We start from the raw sequence: 22,125 nt of genomic DNA, 5'->3' as shown, positions 1-22,125 counted from the left end.
AATGGAACGACAGTTGATTGGCCAGAAGGAGCTGACGCCAGGAGTTGCCTTAATTAGGAAGCGTTTAATGTTTCGCGCGCTCTTGACTTTTGTCAGGCCTGCAACCCCCAAGCAGCTCTCTCTCGCTTACAATTAATTAAAGGCCAAATAAACGACATCCAAAAAGTTGTTGATATTTTGTGGTTTAACTTAAAGAAAGCTGAAGAAATGGGATATGGTGATGCAGTAGCTAATTACCGAATAAAAGAAAGCGAGCTACCGTATTCCATTTGACTTAAGCTTGAAGAAAGTGAAGAAGTTTGTGTATTTGTAGACTTACCTTGAAGAAACTCCTAGCTCCTATAAGCTCGTATAAGTTTGTTAGTTTTGTATTTTACTACTGTGTTCCCAGGGAGAATTGTATTCGGGCCTGTGTGAAACAGACAGAAGGAAGTAATTTTCTCATTACGATGTAGACTCATTCTTCGGCGCTGATCTTAAAGACTTGACATCTTGGTACACTAGAGTATAGCTTCTCTTCCTTGGTGGGGGTGGGCAACTAGGCCAACTAGGTTGTTGCGGAACTGGTTACAGGGTATCTGTAGCTCGTCGGACACACTCGACTAAAAGCACTGTTGTTTTGCATTTTATTTTACTTTTGCTCATTTGTTTTGTTGTATGTTGTTTTTTTTTTTTTTGTATTTGAATGTTGTATATGTGTAGAATTTAAATACATTTAAATTTATGCTATGCACTTCGTTCAGCGTTTAAAACATAAAAAATTGCACCGCTCGTTGTTCTGCCTTTCGTGAGAATCGCCAAGCACCTCCTCAATCGGAATCTCCTCTTCTCCGCCTCCTTCAGCTGCTGCTTAACTGCGGAGCTGCTCTTCATTTTAACAAAGCTTATGATTAATTTACAACTCGAGGCTTATTTGTAAAGTTGGCTACGTTTAACTTTAATCTCGCATTTCCTAAGTCATAGACAAGTTCAACTCCTCGCTGCCATTGGACGATGGTGGTCAGAAGATGACCGTTAGCGGTCGGCGGAAGTCGGAGGCGCCACCTGCCCCGCCGCCACCAGCAGCTGCTGCTCCGGCGCCCGCTCCAACATCGACTCCAATGCCAGCGGCGGCACTGGCCAACTGGCCGCCATATTGCTGGGCATATTGGTGAGCATAGTCCAAGCCCACGTCGCTGGGCGAGTGCAGATGCGGCTTGGCCTCCGCTTGCCCGCCCGCCTCCAGCTGGGGTGTGGCATCGCGCTCGTCCAGCCCGCTGCTGCTATTGTTGTTGTGCGAGCTGCCGCCAGCACTGCCGCCACCCCCACCACTAGCCCCACTGCTGGCCATGAGCAGCTGCTGCTGCTGCTGCTGTTGTTGCTGCTGCTGTTGCTGTTGCTGCTGCTGCTGATGATGTGCCGCCGCGTGCTGCTGGGCGCCGTAGATCTTGGAGATATCGAAGGCATAGTTGGCACGATCCTGATACATCTTCGAGTCGAAGTAGGCCTTGGTCAGCACACTGGGGTCCAGGTAGGCACTGTAGGCACTCGCCTGGCTGCCCGCCGCTGCGGCTGCTGCATTACTCAGATACGAGCTGCGTTCCAATGCTGCAAATTTATCCATCTGTCCGGAGAGTGTCGCCTGAAATGTGAGAAAAGTGAGATGGTATACAATATAATAAATGATTGAATATGATAATAGCCGATAGTGGAAGAGTGAAAAATAAAGTACTGTGCCAAAAGGCGCTCTTCTATGCAATTCTCATAAGCAAAATAAATACAAATCACTGCATTCTTCTCATTTAATTTTCTTTTAATAATAGGTAAATGGAACAATTAACTAACACCTCATGAAAAGTCTTTGGCGTTGTAAGCAATGTCGAGAATCCCATAAAATATCAGCAAAGATTATTGTTTTTAAGTATCCCTGACGTTCCCGAAACTTTTTTTACAAACATTATTTTTCCTATGATATCAATATCTCCAAAATGAGTTGTTCCTGTTGCATAACCAAGGCCTGTTTTGGGGCATTGGGTGTGAGTTGTAACCCTTGGTTAGTGCAAATTGTTTAACACTTTTGTGGCTTTATTTGACCAACTAATTGTGGATGCGAGTTGAACAACCCCACGCAGCATATAAATAGAAAAACACGTCTCAGTTTAATGTTATTTGATTTGCAATACGTTTCTCATTGCAACACCAGTCGGTTGGTAGGGTTCGGGCTTACGACTGGATCTGGGAATGGGACTTAGCCTCGAACTGGGCTCTTATGAACGGGTGCTAAGTGCGTCAGGGGTTGTTTTGCTTCATATCCGTTTTGTTTTGAGTGGTTGATTCGAGGGGTTGCTCCCCGTTCACAGCACAGCACTTTGCTCTGGGCTATAATTATGTTGTTAACACATCGTCATCATCATCATCATCACCAGCAACAACAACAACAACAACAATAATATCAGCGCCAACTGACGGAGTCGGAGTCGAGCCCAGAGACTCATGCGTTTATCTGTGTGTGTTTTTGGGCCGAAAGCGTTTTGGATTACAATTTGATTTGATTTGATTTGCGCCCAATTGGGAATTAGTGTGGATTGGTAAATATTTTGATGCACGGCGATTTACGCAGAGTTTATGTTTGGATTTCGGGCTGCTCTCAATTGGGCATTATTTCAGCAGTTAATTGATTTGGCTCGGTGGCTTCAAGTGGTTTGAGGCCTCAGCCTGAGCCTGATCCAGTTAAGGTTTGGGCAGGTGGGCAGGGTGAAATTGTCACAAATGCTGTTTGCATTTGTTCTTTGATTCGTTTTCCAAAATCAGCTGTGCAAACTCTTCTGGTATATCAAACAGACACAATCACTTTCTATGCCCATGCCGAGCTACCCGTTCCGGCTCTTTCGAAAGGCTGACATTGGAATGCGTTTAAACTTGGCCTTTACTATCTATGCTCTTTGAAGCCAGGCATAATAGTTTCCCGGCAATGTGGAAAGTGAGTTAAGGAATATAAATGCCATCTTTGCCGGCTTCTAATACGCCCACTATGCAATTTTCTTGTACAGATTTCAGTTTGAGGAATGAGAACGCTTGCTGCCTTTAAGGCTGGTGTATTATTATATTTCCACGGCCTGGTCCAGGCATATTATTAACCAAGTAATGCTATTGTTGATGGGTAATGCCAGGCTTTCAACACCCGCAACGCATGTTAAGCAGCCGCAGACATCAATCACCACCTCAAATAGGCAGCCAAGCCTCAGACTTGGACACGGCTCCAACAATGCCAAGCAACAGTCATGACTTTTAATGGGTTGTTAATAAATACGCATCCAATGCCAGCCAGAGAGTGAGAGAGACACAAAAGATACCCAAAGGTTGGAGCACTGGGCGGCAACGCCCATTGCCGAGTCTGTTCCATGATTCTGAGGTGCGTGTTGAGCGAAGCCACAAGTTTTAATTGCCAATTTTGTGTGTTTTTTCGATTTAATATTATTATTTTTGGCTGTAACACTACGCAGCTGGGCTCTGAGGGGAGTACCGGAGTACCCCGTTCCATCTTGTGGTAGCACCTGCCCGTTCTGTTTGTTTTTTCGCTCGAGGCCTTGTTATCTCAGCGATCTGCTCGGCAACTAAATGTGTAATGACAAGTTGTGGCAAATCCTTAGCATGACATGTCAGAACTTAACCAGGATCGAATCGTGATCAGGAAGCGTGTCGCGCTTAGTCACGGCCGCATGTTTGTCCGCCTTTTAAAGTGGGCGTCTGCCCAGGCAGTTTGTAATTATGTTATTAAGGCGACCCGCGTACCGATCGATGTAATTGGACGCGCTACCGTTCAACATTCTCTGATGGACGTGCCAGGCACTTGAGCGCTTAACCCCCCGACCCAGACACAGAGCCAGGTTTACAGCTTGAACGGGAACGGACACGGGAACACGGACTGTTTTACTCACCTGCGTTGTCGTTGGCGGCGATGCCTGCGTGAGATGGCTGCCCAGGTGATAGGCGGCCGCTGTGGGACCGGGCGCAAAGTAACCCGGCGAGATGCCTGCAAGTGAAGCCAAACAAAGTAAAGTGAGAGAATCTAACAACAACAGCAGCAAGTAAGGGGAAAAAAATAAGTTTACAATAATTATGACAATGGTTTTGGGTCTGTTGTGTGCTTAAAATAATTGCCACTCGAAATATTTTGCGCCCCCATTGTTCGCTTAACTCTTTCATATATAACATATTTCGGACCTCGTTCTCTATCCCCGTCTGCCTTCGATATAATTGTGCGCTGAATCAGCTATTTTGGCCGCCAGCAGACGGAGAGAGAGAGTTATCTCGCCGTATCTGATAGATAGATGCCAAGCAGTTACAACCAATTGCCCTAAACGGTAGTCGTCCAGCTGCCCTCTTGGCCTTTTGTTAACCGGGTCTCGATAATTACAAGCGCCGCTTATTGAAAAATAAATGTATAAAACCCTTTTCATTCATGGCGCTACAGTCTTGAGCTTGTCCAAATTGTTGGATGCTGTGGCAATTAAATTTGCTTAGACAACAATGTTGAAAACATCTTTCGTAGCATCTCAAGTAGCGACATTTCGACATCAATCGACTTGGCATCGTCTTCAATGGTATTGTTTCACATAATAGTGGATTAGTTGCTTAACAAAAATTTAACTGTCAGCTGCGGCTTTATTTATTTATTTATTTTAAATTAACTTGTCTTGTCTGACAGAACTTTCGTATTGATTGTCGTTAATCTTTAGATAACAATTTGTATAGATACATTTCTAAAAAATATCTATACAAAATTTCAAATAATTCATTTTTTATATATGTTATTTGTCAGAAAATCTCTTGAGAGGCTAAAAGCACTTTTGGCCATGAAATTCCTTGTTTATATGTAGATTAGATTACGTCAAAATTAATAATTACAATGACTATAATCTTTACCGATTATCGGCAACGGTCTGGCATTTATTAATATGCAGCCAGTAAATTTCTTCAATATGTGTTCTCTTAATCCCTTTTTTTAATAGAAGCTGTTGCATGCTTCGGTTAACATATATGCTCTGTCCTATTCTAGCGCATTTTCAACATACTTCGCTGTCCTTGTCTCTCAGAGCCATTTTACGAACTGCCGTGTGCATTGAAGTGCACGTTAAGCAGGCCGACGACTAATTCGTTTTATTTATTACGCATTTCCTAGTATTTTTATTATCATTTCCGTTGCGCATAAATCATCGTGAAGGCATTGTCCTTAGACGGGGGATGGGGAGGGGCGGCACGGATCCCTTAACCGCCAACGCACAAAATTGCTGCCACATCAGAATAACTGAAGCCAAGAAACTTGCGTTAAATTTGAGGCCCAAATGGGCGAAAAAGACAAAAAACGTGACAAATGCTAATTTAAATCCTCCAACCAGAACAAAAACTACAGCCCGAACTATATGGAACTGCGCCCACTGCCACCCCCTCCGCTCCGTTTGGGAAATCATGAATGTTAACTTATGCTTTTGCTGTGGGTTCGTCCCGTGTGTGAGTGTGTGTGTGTGTGGGTGTGTGGGTGTGTGGGTGTGTGTGTGTGTGTCTGTCTGTCCTGTCACTTGAATTGAGTTGTTAAGCCAGGATGATGACTTCACAGTTTGTCAGGGCATGCGAACGGGTGGTTCCGGTAACTCTAAGCCCCCACCCCGACGCCATATTGTCCCAATGGGGGAGGGGCTGCAGGGGGTTTTGTGTCACAAACAAAAGCCCAACCAGTCAGGCACTCGAGTGTGCGGATAGTTTGTCATATTTTCATTCAGTTCTATGGTTATTTATATTTGTACGCCTGGGTGGGAACATGCCACATATCGTGCCACATTTGCATTTGTCTTATGGCAAAGCTCATAAAACTCGCCTTACTACTTTGCATAGCCATTGAGCTCTACTGATTTTAATGGGATTAATAATACGTTTTTGTTTACAATTTAATTGGTTTTTATCCTTTGGAATATACTCTTCGTTTTTGGCTTGAAATTCTCTACAGTTTTCTTTACTTTCTTTACTCCCTGCCCAGTTTTAAAATAATCTCTTGATCATCAGATATTGCTAATCTGTGAAAATCAAAGCGTTGATTCTGATTTCCTTTTCCGATTCTTAAGCTGTCCCAGCTATTATAAATATCATAAATGAAAGACAGTTCGTAATACTCTGACATACCTGCACGTAACGCTTCCACTGGCACCGATGGATATGGCATGGGATACGGGTAACCATCGCGTCTCAGAGCTTTGGGTTTGCGTCTAGGTCGATATTTGTAATCGGGATGCTCCTTCATGTGCATGGCCCTGTACAGATAGAATATGTTGAAGCAGGACACAGCAGAGCAGCAGCTGGACTTACCGCAAACGCTTCGCCTCGTCGATAAAGGGACGTTTCTCTTCCTCGGTGAGCAGCTTCCATTCGGCACCTGCAATCGAGACATAGAGCTATATATAATCGGAAAAGTGGTTAATCCATTAGATACTTTACGTTGGGCACTTGAAGCAGTTGTCAAAATATATGGCAACACAATGAAGCGCTCTCATGACAACCTGCTCCAGAAGTGGACGCACATAAACATAATTTCCTAACAGGCAGACACACAGACAGACGAACGCACACACACAAGCACACGCACACACATGCACACTGTAAACTTGTCTTATTTGTGTGCTAACAAGAAGGATACCAAATACCAAACAATGTTGTCGTCATTTTCCTCCTCCTGGCACTTCCTTTGCGGCTGCTTCTATCTCTCTCTATTGTCGCTTGGCCATCTTCAGTCTGTCCCTGTCTATGTGGCCACCATTGTTGCCAGTTTTGGCATTGTCATTTGTTAAAGTTGTTGTTGTTGTTGCTGTTGTTGTCTTGTTGTTTGTCTCCGTTGCCTGTTTGTCAGTTCAGTCAGCTCCGCTCAGACGGGCTCTGGCTGGTTAGAGAATGCTGCCGAGTCCTTGCACGATAATGGCCCAAAACCAGCAGGTGGTTTGGGCCCTTTTGGGGGCGTGCTTTTGTGCCGCTTACTGTCTCGCTCTCCCGCCCCTAACTTCGAGGGCGGCAAGCGGACTTGCCGTATTTGTGCTGAATGAGTACATGGCATATGCACGTGCCGCACACTCATAAGTGGCAAGTGGCAGGCAGGAGCCTCTTGCTTATATGCTAGTATGTCGACTCATAGGCAGCTTGTGGGTGCCTCATTGTGTGCAGAAATTGCAAATGTTTTTAAGTTAATGTAAAATGTTATAATGACATGTGTCACCAGGCGGCTGATAAGGTCTAAAAGTGAAGAGTTTTCCCCGGCCCCACAAGCAGCACTTTACTTATTTGCCTCAAGTTATATATGTATATATATATTTATAAATGAACTGGGTATAAATGTGAGTGTGAAGCTTGGGATTATAATACTGTTATTATAAGAGAGAGCGACAAAAAGAGAGAAATAGTAACTATTTGAGTCCAAAATTATTTAGTTGCATTTGTCATCAATAATTACTCCATTTGAACTCATTTGAAATCCTCGCTTTGTATTTGAGATATTCGTACTTCAAGATAATCGTTTTCATTGTCCAAACAGATTGTAAGTAAATTAGTTTAGGGATAAGCCCAACAATGGAAATGGACTTGAGGGAAATGTCCTTAATTAGTTATAACGTGTAATTTTAGTAGCTGAAAAGCCCGCATGCACACACACTGTCACATAAATTGCTTTGTTACAACAATAATAAAGAGACACAATACTAATGAGAAGCTATCTACAGGACATGGCCGGGGTTAGGAAGAAACAGCTGTCAGGCCCACACACACACATTTCGCATAGACACCGATGTAAGGTAGTCCAACAAAAACTATGACAATAAACATAACACAAAAGCACAATTGTGCTCAAAGAATAGACATGTGCCCACGCCCACGCTCACGCCCCCTTCCAATGGCAAGTTGGGGCCACTCACATAAAGCAAGTAGCTGGCTGCCCCTTAACTGGCAGCTGCTGCTAAAATACTAATTTATAGATACATTGACAGCCCGTCCAAGTGGCAACTGGCCATCAAATGCGCAACGCAGCTCCTGTGCTCGACACCTTGTGCAGCATTTAGCTGGGGGCATAGACTTCCAGACAATTCACATAATAATAAACAAGACGAATGAGCGAGCGAGAGAGAGAGAGCGATTGGTGGGAGGGAGGGCGTATCAGCAAGTTGAGCAGTTGTATAAACTAAGGAGGGGTGCACTGCTGAGTTGACATGCCACAAAAGGATGACAATCGGACAATGTCTATGTTTGCCCGTTGTCGTCTGGCGCCTCCCCGCACTCCACAGCCACAGCCAGAGCCTGGGCCTGGGCCTGAGCCTGAGCCTGAGCCGGTTGAGTGGCCAGCTTAATAATTGATATGAAAAACAAGTACAAGTTGCACATGACAGTTGCCAAGATGTGTGGCAGCCAGTTGAGCTGGCTCAAGCATAATTAACAACTTTTTACCCCAACAGCCTGAAGAAACACCGGAAAATGTCGGATGCTAACCACAGAGCAAATATTTAACAGACGCCGGCTCCAGTTGCAGTTTGTAGTTCACACAGCCTACAATTGGGGCTGCGACTTATCTATCCCAGTTCTAGCCTCACCAAGGGTGCTGAGGGCTGAGCGGGTAGCTGTGAAGGGGAATGCGGCTAGTTTTGGGACACTTCACACATCAAACACAATTGGGCTACTTATGGGATTATGGAGTCTGGACTTGAACTCTTGGGCTCTGTTGACTGAGAGCCAAGCGTGGCGCCCACTCGACCGTTTGCTCCCAGCCCGAGCTCATAATTTGACCAGAGATTAAACTGTTTGCTCTGCAATTTAACGCAATAGCTGGATAAGCGCTAACATTTTCCGGGTGTATGTAACACAGTTAATGGAGAGTAAAGAATATATGTAGATATTGTCTGTTGGGAGTACATGGGATAATAGGAAATCTTGTATGTATCTAGTTTGACTCAAACACTTAGCTTTTGACCGATTGTTCCTATAGCAGCTATATGATATAGTAGTCTGGTCGGCATATATAATGCCTGCAATAAAAGTACTGCATAGTTTATTCATGATAAATTTAGAGGAGTGAGTGAGAGAGATAGTCCAGGAGAGACTAGTACAGACAGACAGACAGCGTAGACTGTACCGATCATATATATATTTAAATAGGTATCTCTATTTGTGCATTGCAAATTTCGAATAAAATCTCTCTGAAAACGTATATAAAAAGAGAGTGAAGCTTTCCTCTTAGGGATTAGAATAGGTTAGTTTAGATTAGATTATTTTCTTTGGAGCAAAAAGGCTGCATCTCTATTGGCCAGAGCTAGGCCCCTCTGCTACTTCGATTTTGGATAGTCCCAAACTCGAATACTTCCAATACATTACAGCTGATAGAGTAATATTTTGCTAAGTGTTGACAGAAGAGTTGCTCGCCACTCTCTGATTCTTCCTAACAACTGTAGCTGCCAGCACTTGATCCTATTGGATAGGTCCCGCAAGGTCCCCTAACAGAACAGAATTATAGATTCTCTGCTGGATGTAGGGCAGGTGGGTTTGGAGACAGCGCAGTCTGAACATGATTAGGGTTATATCCACGTAGCTTCTTTCAGCGAGGCGTCTTCGGCAGGTGCCTTGCTTTGTTGAGTTTATCCGTACTTTTTCTCGCTTCCACTGAGGAAATAGGCTGCTGCGTTTTCCCGTTGACAGACTGAAGACACTTGCTGAGTGTTAAAGCGAGGGCTCTTGAGGGCTTCTCTCTTCTAATTATACAACTGTTTTTTTGACGGTTCTCGTTTTGATTGAGCGTGTTGTAATTAAGAGCTGAAAACCGCCCACAGTCTGGCAATCCATCGACCGTCTCACACACCTGTCAATTGCCATGGCAGAGCTTCGAGTTGGAAACGTTGCCTTTTCCCCCAATTGCAAACTAATCAATTGTTTGCGCTTTATTGTGCAACAAAAGGACTTTCTGGGTTGGGCCAAAGGCTTGAGAGCTCGACCTTTTGTGTTGGCAGTCGCAATGGAAAGTCGCAATCGAATCCAAGTCGAAGTCTTTCCCTTTGTTCGAGACCCGTCAGTCAGCATCCAGGCATCCATCTCTCGGGGGGCTTTGTTTAACATTATTTAATATTCCCGCAGGAGCTATGCAGAGTTTTGATTAAAAAATGAAGGCGATTGCCGATTCGACAGGTTTTTCAATTATTTTCAAAACAATTTTCCATTCAATACGGGCAAAAGAAAAAAAAATGACTGCCATTTTGTTGATGTCGTTTGCCACCGTTTTCGCTGTTGTTGCAATTGTTGTTATTGTTGCTGTCGCGTATTGTTTGTTTTGTTGTTAATTTAAATTTCCAGACAGTAATTAATGACAGTTACAATTTCAATTAAGCCCGCGTGCGCAAAAAAAAAAATGTTTTCTATATAACACATCTTTTTTATTTTATTTTATTTCTATTTGTTGTTGTTGTTGTTGTTGCTGTTTTTGTTTTCCTTTTGTTTTGCATAATAAAATAAATGGCAACGCCGACGCCGACGGCGACGGCGACGTCTGAAGAGCTCTCCACAGTTGCCATTCGCCAGTTGCCAGTTACCGTTACTCAACGCCCGACGCTCTTTAGCACTGCCTTTCGCATTGTATCTGTGTGTGTTTGTGTGTGTGTGTGTGCATTGAAAAAGTAGCTTTCGCGCCGCCATTTTTTGTGGCGCCTTTGTTGCTGCCACAGTTTTTTGTTTGCCGCCTTTTCTCTGCGCAATTTTTCATAATGAGCCCTTTTTTGTGGTATTTATTTTATTTCATTTAATTGAATGCCAGGGCAAAGTTTTCAAGTGCAAAACTTTGTCATTTGTGTAGATGTGGCAAATGGTTTATTTTATTCATTTTTTTTTTTTTTTTGACAGAGTTGCCACCTTGTTGCTCAGTAGCTTAAACATTTGCCATAACAAAGTTTGCGCTTTAAATTCTTCAGAGCACTGTCAAATGTCAATTTCAGCAAGTTGTTGGAATTGTCCCGTTTTTCTATTTCCTCGTTATCTTAAGCGAGTTACCTACATCTTGAGCCTCCTTGTGGCACACTCTGCTCAGCGGCTCATTCAGCTCACAATGGCCAACCGGCGTCTTTTTCCGTATTCCCTGCTCAAAAATACAAACTCAACAAAAGCTGCAACTGACAGCAAATATTACACAGAACTGTCAATTGACATAATGGATTTGCCAAAATACAACAACAACAACAGCAGCAACAACAACAACAGCAAAAAGGTGAAATGAAATGGGAACAAAAGCTCACGCCTTCCCACAAAATCTCAGCCCACCCAAAAACTCAAGTTTTGTTGTGGAGTGTACCTCTATTGTGTTCAAATTGTTGTTGTTGCGCATCGATTTTCATATATTGGTTCGGTCTGCTACTTGAACTTTGGCAGGAAGCGTTGCCTGAAAACCGATTTCAAGGCAGCCAGTTGCCTGATTAAGAAATGCCTTTAATGGCTGTGAAAAACAGCGTCATTTGCTTGCAACAACCCTTATTGCCTGGCTACGTCCTAAACAACTAGAAGGTAGATGCGATCCAGTTTCAGAATGTTTGGAATCCTTCAAAGTAATATTCAAAATTATGTTATACTGCGCACATTTGGGCATTGCGAACTTGATCATTTACAAATATATATAAAGGGATATAATTATTACTTAACAAATATTTAAATTTTGTTTAGCACTGACTCATTGATGACATAATTTCAATATTTTGGTTATATATTGTTCCACAATTATTAAAAACAACAATATGAGTATAATTAAAACGAGTTTCTTCATGTCAGCTCGCTGGACAGTTAACGTGGTATCTTCTAGTCGATTACTGCCAAAATACTTGCATACTTGTCGGCTACTACCCCACCCCCCTCTCCGGTGCTGCTGCCCTTGTTCAAGTGCAGCGAGTTTGCCTTTTGTTGTTGTTGTTGTTGCCGCGCTCAACTGCGCTGCAAGTGAGTCGCGTTTAATTTGCATTGTTTTTGCTTAAACAAAGGTAAAAAAAGAAAAAGTCATTTTACAAGTGCTTCAGTGGCGGGAACTCGATAGAGGGAGGTGAAAACTTTGCATGGAATCGGAAGCCCCGTAGAGTTGTTATTAAAAGAAGAAAAAAAAAACCTGCACAAAATGGCTGCCCCAAAGTTCTGTGGCATCAACTTTGCGCCTGTTATCGATGAGGGACGCCTTTTGGGCTTATTGTTATCGCTGTTATGACAGTATTTTTTTGTGGCCCTGATTAGTGCAAGGAGCCGCAGCGCGTTGTCTTCTTCTTCTCGAACTGCTGCGGCTCCAGACTCATCCAATATGCATGAGTTGGCCGAAAGGTAGCTGCGTTGCCTGTTGCCCCATTGTTATGCTAAAGATTTCTGCTGTCACTTGCCACGTGCCTCATGGGCTGCCAGGCTGGCTGGCTGTCTGGCTGAGTGTGTGATTGAAATTGAATTTGATGCGAATTGGAAACCAAAATCTAGCATACCGAACCCGGAGCCCAGATAAGGTTCGCTGTGTGTGCGTGGGATTAGCCGCCGCCCCACCCGAAATAAACTACTTAACTTTGCAACTAGTTAAGCGGCGAGACAATGCGCCAGGAGGCAGGCGGCGATGATTCGCCAGAGTCTTACTTGGCATGTGCTGTGGTGGGGGTGGGTGTGGTTGGCTGCAGGCAACCCTTCTCTGCCACATATACGAGCATAATCAACAGCTTCCTTGGCTCGATCTGCTCTTCCTGCTATTGTTTGACAGCCGCTTGTCAGTTTTGACAGTTGCGTTGAGTGCGCGCAACGGACGAGTTTTTGGTTTGTCATTGTCATGAACCGAATATGGAGTGGGTGGAAAAGGGGGGGAATACCAGCCGGTATTACGTTGATTAGTTTAAGTTGCATAAGTAGGCGCGAGAAAGAGAGTGAACGATGTTCAGGGTGTGAGTGAGTGGGCGCGAGAGATTGGCAGGTCGTGTGCCGCCTCTTAATTTAGTTTTGTGTGAGATTTGTTCATTGTCTTCAGATTACAAACATACTACGAGTGCTTATATATGAAGCCACGGCTCTTACCCAATGTGGTTCGTTAAAAAAAAAAGAAGAGATTAAAGTGCATGCATTTCGAAAACAATTTGGCATCCAGCTGAGCTGCTCGCGTGTTCTTGAGACTTATAATTCAACTTTTGAACAGCTAATAACAATGAGATTTTGTTGTTATTTGACAGAGTGTTTCACAAAGATATAGACTTTGTATATAAAGCAAGGCTGCAGCCGATTTTGAAACGAACCGATTCGAGTCTGGAATTCAAATTTACTTTTAACTTTTAATCTGAACCGAACCATAAGCTAAAAAAGCTTTGCAAAAGCATGGTTTGTAGAGATAACTTTGGACCCAATTTATCTAACCATATTAGTTAGATGCCAATTTTGGGTAAAGGTCAAATGTAGCCCGCATTTTGTATATGAAAATATGTGAGGATTGCACTATTCTTAGTACAACAGGCAAGTGACACACCAGAGTATAAACCAAATTCACAACAAGCTTGGTTCGAAATGTGAATCGAACCACCGACTTTTCTTTTGAGTTTACAGCCTTTAAATATCTAATTATCTACTCTTTGAAACTGAACTGATCTCTGCAACTTGAATTTGTCTAAAGTAAACATTAAACATTAACTTCGCGCACTTACCCAGCCTTTTGGATATCTCGGAATTGTGCATTTTGGGATTATCCTGAGCAATTTTGCGTCGCTGTAGGCGTGACCAGACCATAAAAGCATTCATTGGACGTTTTATGTGCTCCTCGTTCTGGCGTTTCGTTGTGTTCTGTATCATCAGGCTGAAGAAGACGTCGCTGTAAATGGATGCGAGACTCGCTATTAAAAGGAGGCCTTCGAGAATATGCGATATTAAAGAGCTAATGAATCTTACCTGGCGCTGCTGCCACTGTTCATGAGGCTGCCCATATTCTGATGCAGATTGCTAATGGGCGACGCCTGCGAATTGTGGTGCAGATGAGCTGCCGCGGCGGCTGCCATGACGCTGCTTGATGTGCTGGACGTGGATGTGTAGTGCACGGGCGCACTAGAACTGGAGCTGGCGAGACCGTGACCCGCGCCACCCGACAGATGCTGGCCAATGCCGTTGCTGTGCGATGTCTGGTGCGGCTGCGCCTGTGACTGGCTGTGTATGGAGCCCGCGCCGGAGCCAGCCGTCTGGCTATGATGTGAGCCTGTCGAGTGCGGCTGCTGCTGCTGCTGCTGTGCCGCCGCGGCTGTTGCTGCCGCAGCTGCTGCTGCTTGATGATGCTGATGCAGTTGAGAGTGCTGGGAGCTCAGGTGATGAGCTGCCGCTGCAGCGGCCGCCGAATGATGCAGATGTGGATGCAGACTCAGCGCGGAGCTGCCGTTGCCGTTGGGGGAGCCGCCGCTGCTGTTGCTGTTGCACTGATGGTGATGATGCTGCTGACCCAGTTGACCCAGCGAGAGTTGCTGCTGGCTATGATGATGGGCGTGACTGTGGGCGTGACTCTGTTCACTGGTGTGTTGTTGTTGCTGCTGCTGCTGCTGTTGCTGCTGTTGCTGTTGTTGCTGCTGCTGTTGCTGATGATGCTGTATCAATTGGCCGAGATGCGTGCCACTGCTGGAGCTCACCGAGCTTAAATGACCCTGCAATGGATGTGCGAGCGATAATCCAGAGAGCGACAAGTGCGTGGATAAGCGTTCCATCATTTTGTTGACGGAGCTGCAGTCGAATTGCTGCTGGCTCTAGGCCGGGATTGTGTGGTTGCCGGTGTGGTGTCAGTGGTTAAGGTGCTTTGAAGAGTAGAAGTCGAGCTGTTGACAGAATTAATTAATGCTAGCATGTATTTAATTAAAATATATACAAATTTAAAATGCACACACTCCAGCCCGTTGAAGTTTCTTGCCTTATTAATGCTCTTGGGCTTTTGTTAATCAATTAGCTAATTGATTTCGGCTTTTAAAAGTGTGTCGCCTTTCGCCCGTACAACAAACTCCACGTCAGGCCGTGTCCCCTTGCCAGAAAGCGAAAACAATCGATCTGCCCCACAGGCACTTGCTAAAGCAGGGCCAGCGGTCGCCACCTCAATTCCGAGATTCCAGCTGAATGAAACCTTTTCTCTCGAAACTCTTTATACGGCTGAATGTCAACCCTTAAAAGGACGGGCTGCACACGCCGGCGACGGCGTCCACAAACATACTGGATACGTCCTGTTCATTATGCATCTGGGCACTTGAAAACCCATTTCTTTTCAGTTTTCTGCCCGTTTTACTTTTTTTTGGGCACCCAACACAGGTCAGGTCAATGCCGTTGATAGGTTTCAATTCCTCAGTCTTTCAATTTTAATTCACATGTGCGTGCATTATAATCGGGATTTATGTGGTCCACTTGATGCCCAAGCCAAGTGTGGCTCGTTCGCATTAATGTGTTAAATACACACCACAAATACAGACACACACACACGCACATACGCATATGTTGTAGTTGAAAAAGGGTTCCCAGTTCATGGTCAAGAAGCAGATCCCAGCCAGCGTCCGTCTAAACGCTTTCAATTTGCTTAATGGTGCAGTAATGACGTCGACGAGGACGACGCTTCGAATCTGGACAACAATTGAGTTGGGCGTGCGGAAGACATTCGAGCACATATATGAGCACCATTTGCGTCCGCATGCTCTGCATATATGGAATGCTCTTTAATGCTCGACAAATGTGTCATCTGCACTTTATATTTTATGAGATGGGGAACTTTTTGTCTGGATTTGACTGGCATATAGTATCCATTTTGAGATTATAGAAAATTTAACCATATAATAGGAATTTCTCATATATAAGGTAAATGGCACATTTTAAACTGAGCTATCAAGTATGCCGTCATTTACTTTATCCTTATGCGAATTTATCAAGTCTCTTAATTTTTGGCTGGCACCATTGAAACTGCACTCCAGTCGGTTATCCTGGTCGCCTACCGCTTTCGTGTCCATAACTCTCTTGTGTCCTACGACAACTGCGACATCTGCACTGCTTCCGGGCATTACCCACTTGGTGTTAAAGTAAAAATTGCCCAGGCATGCGTATTAAGCATGAAATTTATTAAATGCAAAAAAAAAGAAGATAAAGAATAAAAATGAAGGGTTCGCAAGAGAAACAACAACCTGCCGGAGGAAAGGGGAAAGGAAAAGGGACACGCATATTTTTGTAATCCTTATGGAGTGCAAACAAATTTCTGTGTGTTGTCAAGCTGGTCTGGATCGCAAAGTGTTTGGGGTAGCGTCGAGTTGTGGCCAAATGTGGTGCACGCTTGGAGCTGGCAGCGCACCACAGGCCACCGCCAGCACACCGGTTGCACCACCAGCTGTGCACAAATTGCACTTCAGATATTTTTATTTGCTGTGAATATCAGCGGCTACCAGACATAACGCTACCCCAGGCCCAGACCCTAATGCTGCCCACTCTTTGCTTGACTAACGGAAAATCGTTCGCTTAATGTAAAAGTTGTATAACAAATTATCAATCAATATATAGACAGAGAGAGGGCGTGGGCTGCTGAGGTTCTAATCCTATGGCCCTTCGTCTGTATGAAGTGCTCTGTTATTCCCTTTTGCGCTAATCCAGTAACACCAGTAAAAGCGTTAATAGATATCGGCCAAGTTATTTATGGGCAATGTAACGGCTGCCATCGTCTACGCTTTTCTCTTTGTCATGCAAATCTCTGGCGGCGATGCCTCGACGCAGTAGGAGTAAATTACCACGCCGGTCACATAAGCAAATATTTATACCGCGTGGTAAGAGTTCACGTAGGGTATGCACTAACAAGGCAACCGGTTCGATCTACCTGACAGGGTATTTAGTTCTTGAATAATTTACGGCATAAGCATGTCGAAATGATAAAAATGATTGCCTTCCCATCTTAATTCACACATTCAATTAATGTGTAAATGTTTTGTCAAGTTACAGGGTATCACATAGCTGGGCACTGTCAAATTTAAAAGCATTCCCACTTGTTACCTCTGCTACCCGTTGTCGTTGCCAGACTCGGACTCGGACACTTGCAGACTGACTGACTGCGACTGGGCAGCTGGGCAGCCGGGCAGTCGGGCAGACGGCTGCCGGGCAGTTTGGAGCCCCTGTCTTGCTTCTCGTTCATTTGTTCATCCGTTTGTTGCAGTGTCAAACAAGAATTATGATCGGCTTAGCCACATGCTGAGCCTGTGCATGGGCCCAGAGGCAGCTTCAGCTCTCTGGAGTGGCAGTTAGGCTCAAGAATCGAGAATCAAGAATCAAGAATCAAGAATCGAGAGTCGAGAGTCGAGAATCTCAATTCAATACAGGTAGAGCTTTAAGTGTCTCCACTTTGTGTTGAAATGTATCGTTCCGCTTCTACTTATGCTGGGAGCCGTCTCCGTTGTTCCAATCCCTTTTTCATTCCATGCTTCATTCCAGACTCCATTGAAAAGTGTCTCTTGGGCACACGCTGTGATTGTGATCCGTAGCCCTAAGCCGCTGGGGCCCCCTAATGTTTGTAATTAAGAACTTTCACACTCGCAACAATCGCATCGTAAATGTATCTCTTGGTTTAGTGTCAAGTTCGTGCCAAGGGCAAATCCCAAAACTCAACGGAAGAAAAAAACCCATGTGAATACGAATATGGATATTAATTAGAATGCCCTAAAGTCGTTCTTGCTTGTTTCTGTAACGGAGCTGTGCGAATATCTGCAGCCCCATCAGACATACATGTATACACCTATAACATCTGGACCTCTATTTGGCTTCATTTGTACACACTGTTAGATTACCATTGTTTCCCGAGCCGCAAAATATGCGGCCACCTTTGTGTGCTGACAAAACTCTATTTGCACAATTGTATTTGGTCTTCAGATCAGCATTTTGCAGTTGTGCCTGGTATCATACTAACTAGTTCAACTTAGTGTAGACTCTGGGCACGGTTCTCAATCGAAAGTCACGTCTCCAAATCGTTTATTTGTTCATTATGTATATGTGTACACTGAGCGAATTGCGTCATTTCTGGCATAACTGACCTCTATTAGGGGTAATACTTTGAGTTGGCCAATGAAGCACATTTGCCATGCTAAATTATATATAGAATTTTGAGCTTGTAATGGAAACAATGCCCCACTCGTTTGCTAAGATACGTAAGATAGAAAGAAACTCTGCCTTTTCTCTGAAGCATTTCAAATGAAAGTCAAGTACATATTTTTTGTATCTAAACTCCATTCTGCTGCGATTGGTTTCTGCTAATATTGTTTCTGTTTTTATTGGTTTCACATTCCAACAATTTGAACGCAGAAAAACAATAAAAGAACCAAGCATGTTATGAAGGATGCGATTGTTGAAAAACAGAAAACAAGAATCGACACGAGCGAAACGAACTCATAAAGATTCCGACAATAATGATTCGGCATAAACTGAATGATTATCCAAATTCAAATGTTTGCGCCCTGAAAACTGATCCAGAGATCGAAAATTTGAATTTCACTTTATGAGACATCATTTTGTTATTCAATTTCGAGATTTCGCAAAAAGGTAAAGCAAATTTGTTTTAATAGAATATATTTAGTTTATGAATCTATAATTCAAATTCAGTATTTTGTTGTCTTTTACCTTTAGTTACCTATCATCGAGTAATATGTGTAACTTTTCCAATGTGGAATAATGTTTATGAAGTTAATTTTAAGGCTTACCTTGAATGGCGCTGCATTGCCTTTGTATTTGCTGTGCAGTGATTGGAGTCGAATATAGTATACCCAGGTGTATTCTATATAATACTTAAAAACTTTAGATGTGCGTGTTGTTGTTGGCTGCTGAAGCGGTTTGTTGGCTTGAATTCCATAAGCGGTTGAGTTTTGTATAATTTGTGATCAATTTACGAGAGACATTTACGAGCTAAACCAAACTGAGCTGAAGATTGGAAGCTTTGTGTCTGTTTCAGTATTTATGTTTATGTATGTTTGTCGCTGTTTGTTTTGCACATTACATGTTGGATAGCACTAGTTTATGTTTATTTATCTTTGTTTATTTGCTTAAGCGGGCATTCTGAGCGCGCCTTTCATTCATCTATTTATTCATTGGGCTTGGGAACGAAGCTTGTTTGACGTTTTTGTTGTTTGTTATTGCTTAACATCGAAATAAGTAGCTTATGCTTCAGATTTCACGACTTTACGAACAATATTGGTATTGGAATTCTTGATGTTTGTTTTGTTGAGCACTGTGCGTTTAGGTTTTTGTATGCCCAATTGGAAACTGGGGCGTTATCGAAAGCATTTGATATTATACAACACTGGAAAGTAGCCGTTTTTTTGTTGTGGTATTTGCATTTGTAATGTTTGTTGGTCAGCTAACCGTCGCTTAAGCGTTTCGTTAAGTTGAGGCAACGAGAAACATGCAACTGGCAACTGCAACGCGACAAAACAACAAATTTGCTTATGATCACACAACGTTTTTCCGGTCTGTCTCTTGTTGTTGTGTTTGTTGTTGTTATTTAACTATGGATTAAAACTAAGGCCGTCGCTGCTGTTGCTGCTGTTGCTGCTGCTGCGGCTGCGGCTGCGGCTGCTATTGCGACTTCTAAGCGCTGCCTCTGGCTTGGCGGCTATTCAACGGATCCGTTCCGACGCGTAACTAAAAACTTGGCGCGCGCTCTCACACGAGCCAGAGACGAACGAGTCGCACGGACTTGTCATTTTTGGGGGGTTGGCTGCAGCGACAGCGGCAGAGGCCAGAAAACCAACAACAACAACACACACACATGCACACACGGACCCAAGACACACATACACACACATACATGGACAGCAGGGAGCCAGAAGCTTTGCCATGCAAACTTTTAGTTGCTCACTCAACACATTTGTGGCTCTCTCGCTCCACACACACACACACACACACACACACCGACTCACACACACACACAGATAAACAGTTGCCAATGCGAATGGAAACTGGTTAGCAGCAGCATTTTATTGGTTTATTTGTTTGATTTTGCTGTTGATTAATAAGTTTTTTTGATGACAATTTGTAACTTGTAAAAACACGCACGTTCACGCATAACTGAAACATAAGAAAATTAGTGGGCATGCAAATAAGTCAGTGTGGTTGTCATCGGTGTGTTTGTGTGTGTGTGTGAGAGAGAGAGGCAGCTCAGCCAGCAACACCGTCCCAAACGGTTTACCACGACCAGGTGCAGGTGACACTTGAGCCAAGAAAAAAACAGCAAAGAAATGCGACGCTTAAAAAGTAAAAAGAGCACCGCTCAGCTGTGCAGGGAGCTATGAAGAGAACGAGGGAGTGAACGTGCGAGCGAGCGAGCTAGCGAGAGCGAACGGGCAAGAGCGCCAATTGAGCGCCACGCACAGCAGGTGTTGCCTTATTGTGCAAGCGAGATGGCAATACTGTCAAGGCTCGCCATCGTTGTCGTCTATTGCTGCATATGCCTGCTGGTGGGCGTTTCCAATTGGAACTGCCTCTGCGACTGCGGACTGCCGTCGCCAACGTCGCTGCCTCTGGTTGGGGGGCGACGTATTTTACATGGCTGGGTGTCAAATGGGAGTCGCTTGGGAGTTTTATTTTTGTGTTTTTGTTTATTTAACGCATTTACTTAGCGCTTCAAACTATCGAAAGCAAAATCAACTAATCTTAATGGACACTTTTCCAACTGATGCTGACATGTTTGGTCTGTTGGCCTTTTCTTATTTTTATCCTTTCTGATTTTATTTTTTTTTTTTTTTGGCTAATCTACACGGCTCGCTTTAAAATGCAACGCTCAAGTCCTTGTTGTAGCCAGCAGCTGCCTTAGCCATTCCCCGTATTTCATATTCATGCAGCTCTTTGTTTCATTAATTTCCTTGGTGTCCTGTTGCCCATGACAACTGCAGCGACTACGACGGCAACGGTAACAGCGACTGCGACTGCGACAGCTCCATTTGTCGCCATTGTTTATAGAACTTTGTGTACGTGTCTGTGTGTGTTTATTTGTGCTGCGCAGGTGTTTGCTTTTGTTTCGTGGGGCGGTTTTTAGCGCTGATTTTGATTTTATTTAACTGCCTCGACTCGCACTTTGGCTTCATTTTAATTAACAACAAACTAATGACAAATACACACACAGCCACATCGCAATGCTCTAATTCTTATTCTAATTTAATTTGGCTCTAATGACATAAGCAGCTCCTCCACTTCCACTCAAGATTCTAGCCAAGGAAGCGCCGTGACAGTGCGAAGGGTAGCAGGGGGTGTACAAGCTGCCTGCATTCGTTACCTTCTTTGCCAATTGTCAGTCAACAATTGCAAGTTCTCAACAATGGCGCTCATTTTTCCAGCTCTCTTTTCACTAACTAACTGACTGACTGACGATTGCAACTGTGCCATTCGCTATACGAGGGCAGTTTCACTGGTGTGTTAAATATGTTGCAATATTTAAAAAACTATGAAACATTATTTCAATTACAATTTTCATTGATTCATCCCTCGCTCAATTTAGATTAAAAGTTCTTTCAAGTAATATGAAACAATATAAAGATCGTCCCAAATATAAAAATTGGTTTTTGATTTACAAAATAAATACATAGAAAGCTGGACATTATAAATAATATTACTTCACTTTTGAACCCAGAATTCAATTTGTTTACCATGCACCGAACTTTAAACCAAAGCAGTTGCTCAAAAAACAGCTCAAACTACATTTTTGGTAAACAAATATTTGTATTCAAAGCAAGAAACTTTTCAGAAAGACTCAGGTCCAAAGCATAAAAACCTTGGGCCCCAGTCATTGGAATTATCCAACCATACTTGGTAGATACCAATTTTGGCTGGAGATCAAATGTAGCCCGAAACTTCTATATGCAAATATATACGACTTGCAATATTTTCAGTCGAACGGGCAGTTAGAAATTAAAATTGAATTTTACCATTAACATTGTTTCATTAAAATTTAAAAAATGAATATATAGAAAATATGGTTCACGAACCGACCCACTTTCCTAGGGATTATAGCTCTTTTTGGGAAAAGTCAAGGGTTAAGCTTTAGTTCGGATAGTTCGGCTTGGATCTAAGCAAAAAGAAATTATCCAGCTTGATCGAATAAATATATATATATATATTTAACTA

The 22,125-nt window shown here is 43.4% G+C and overlaps 1 protein-coding gene across 1 annotated transcript; it reads right to left on the bottom strand.

Moving 5' to 3' along the window:
• Nucleotides 1–702: 702 nt before the first annotated feature.
• Nucleotides 703–19,564, bottom strand: LOC115770433 (transcription factor SOX-1). The gene is made up of 8 exons (XM_030715703.1): nucleotides 18,711–19,564; nucleotides 14,283–14,825; nucleotides 13,921–14,246; nucleotides 13,680–13,843; nucleotides 6,340–6,406; nucleotides 6,157–6,284; nucleotides 3,918–4,012; nucleotides 703–1,621 (listed from the first exon to the last, which is right to left on the bottom strand). The coding sequence occupies exons 2-8, from the start codon at nucleotides 14,718–14,720 to the stop codon at nucleotides 1,001–1,003; spliced, it is 1,839 nt and encodes a 612-aa protein (XP_030571563.1). The 5' UTR covers nucleotides 14,721–14,825; nucleotides 18,711–19,564; the 3' UTR covers nucleotides 703–1,000.
• Between the last annotated feature and the right edge of the window lie 2,561 nt (nucleotides 19,565–22,125).

Source organism: Drosophila novamexicana, unplaced genomic scaffold (assembly GCF_003285875.2).
Source record: "Drosophila novamexicana strain 15010-1031.04,08,12 unplaced genomic scaffold, DnovRS2.1 tig00004555-arrow-pilon, whole genome shotgun sequence".
Lineage (NCBI taxonomy): Eukaryota > Metazoa > Arthropoda > Insecta > Diptera > Drosophilidae > Drosophila > Drosophila novamexicana.
Note: the sequence above shows the minus strand (reverse complement) of the source record. Positions and strands in the feature narration are given on the sequence as shown.

What these genes read in the sequence shown, in the direction of transcription:
- LOC115770433 (XM_030715703.1), bottom strand. Translation starts at nt 14,720, where the DNA reads ATGATGGAACGCTTATCCACGCACTTGTCGCTCTCTGGATTATCGCTC. An exon ending in CGAGATATCCAAAAGGCTGG is followed by an intron (nt 6,407 to 13,679) that starts GTAAGTGCGCGA and finishes TCTCGATTGCAG; the next exon opens with GTGCCGAATGGAAGCTGCTC. An exon ending in GACGAGGCGAAGCGTTTGCG is followed by an intron (nt 6,285 to 6,339) that starts GTAAGTCCAGCT and finishes CTATCTGTACAG; the next exon opens with GGCCATGCACATGAAGGAGC.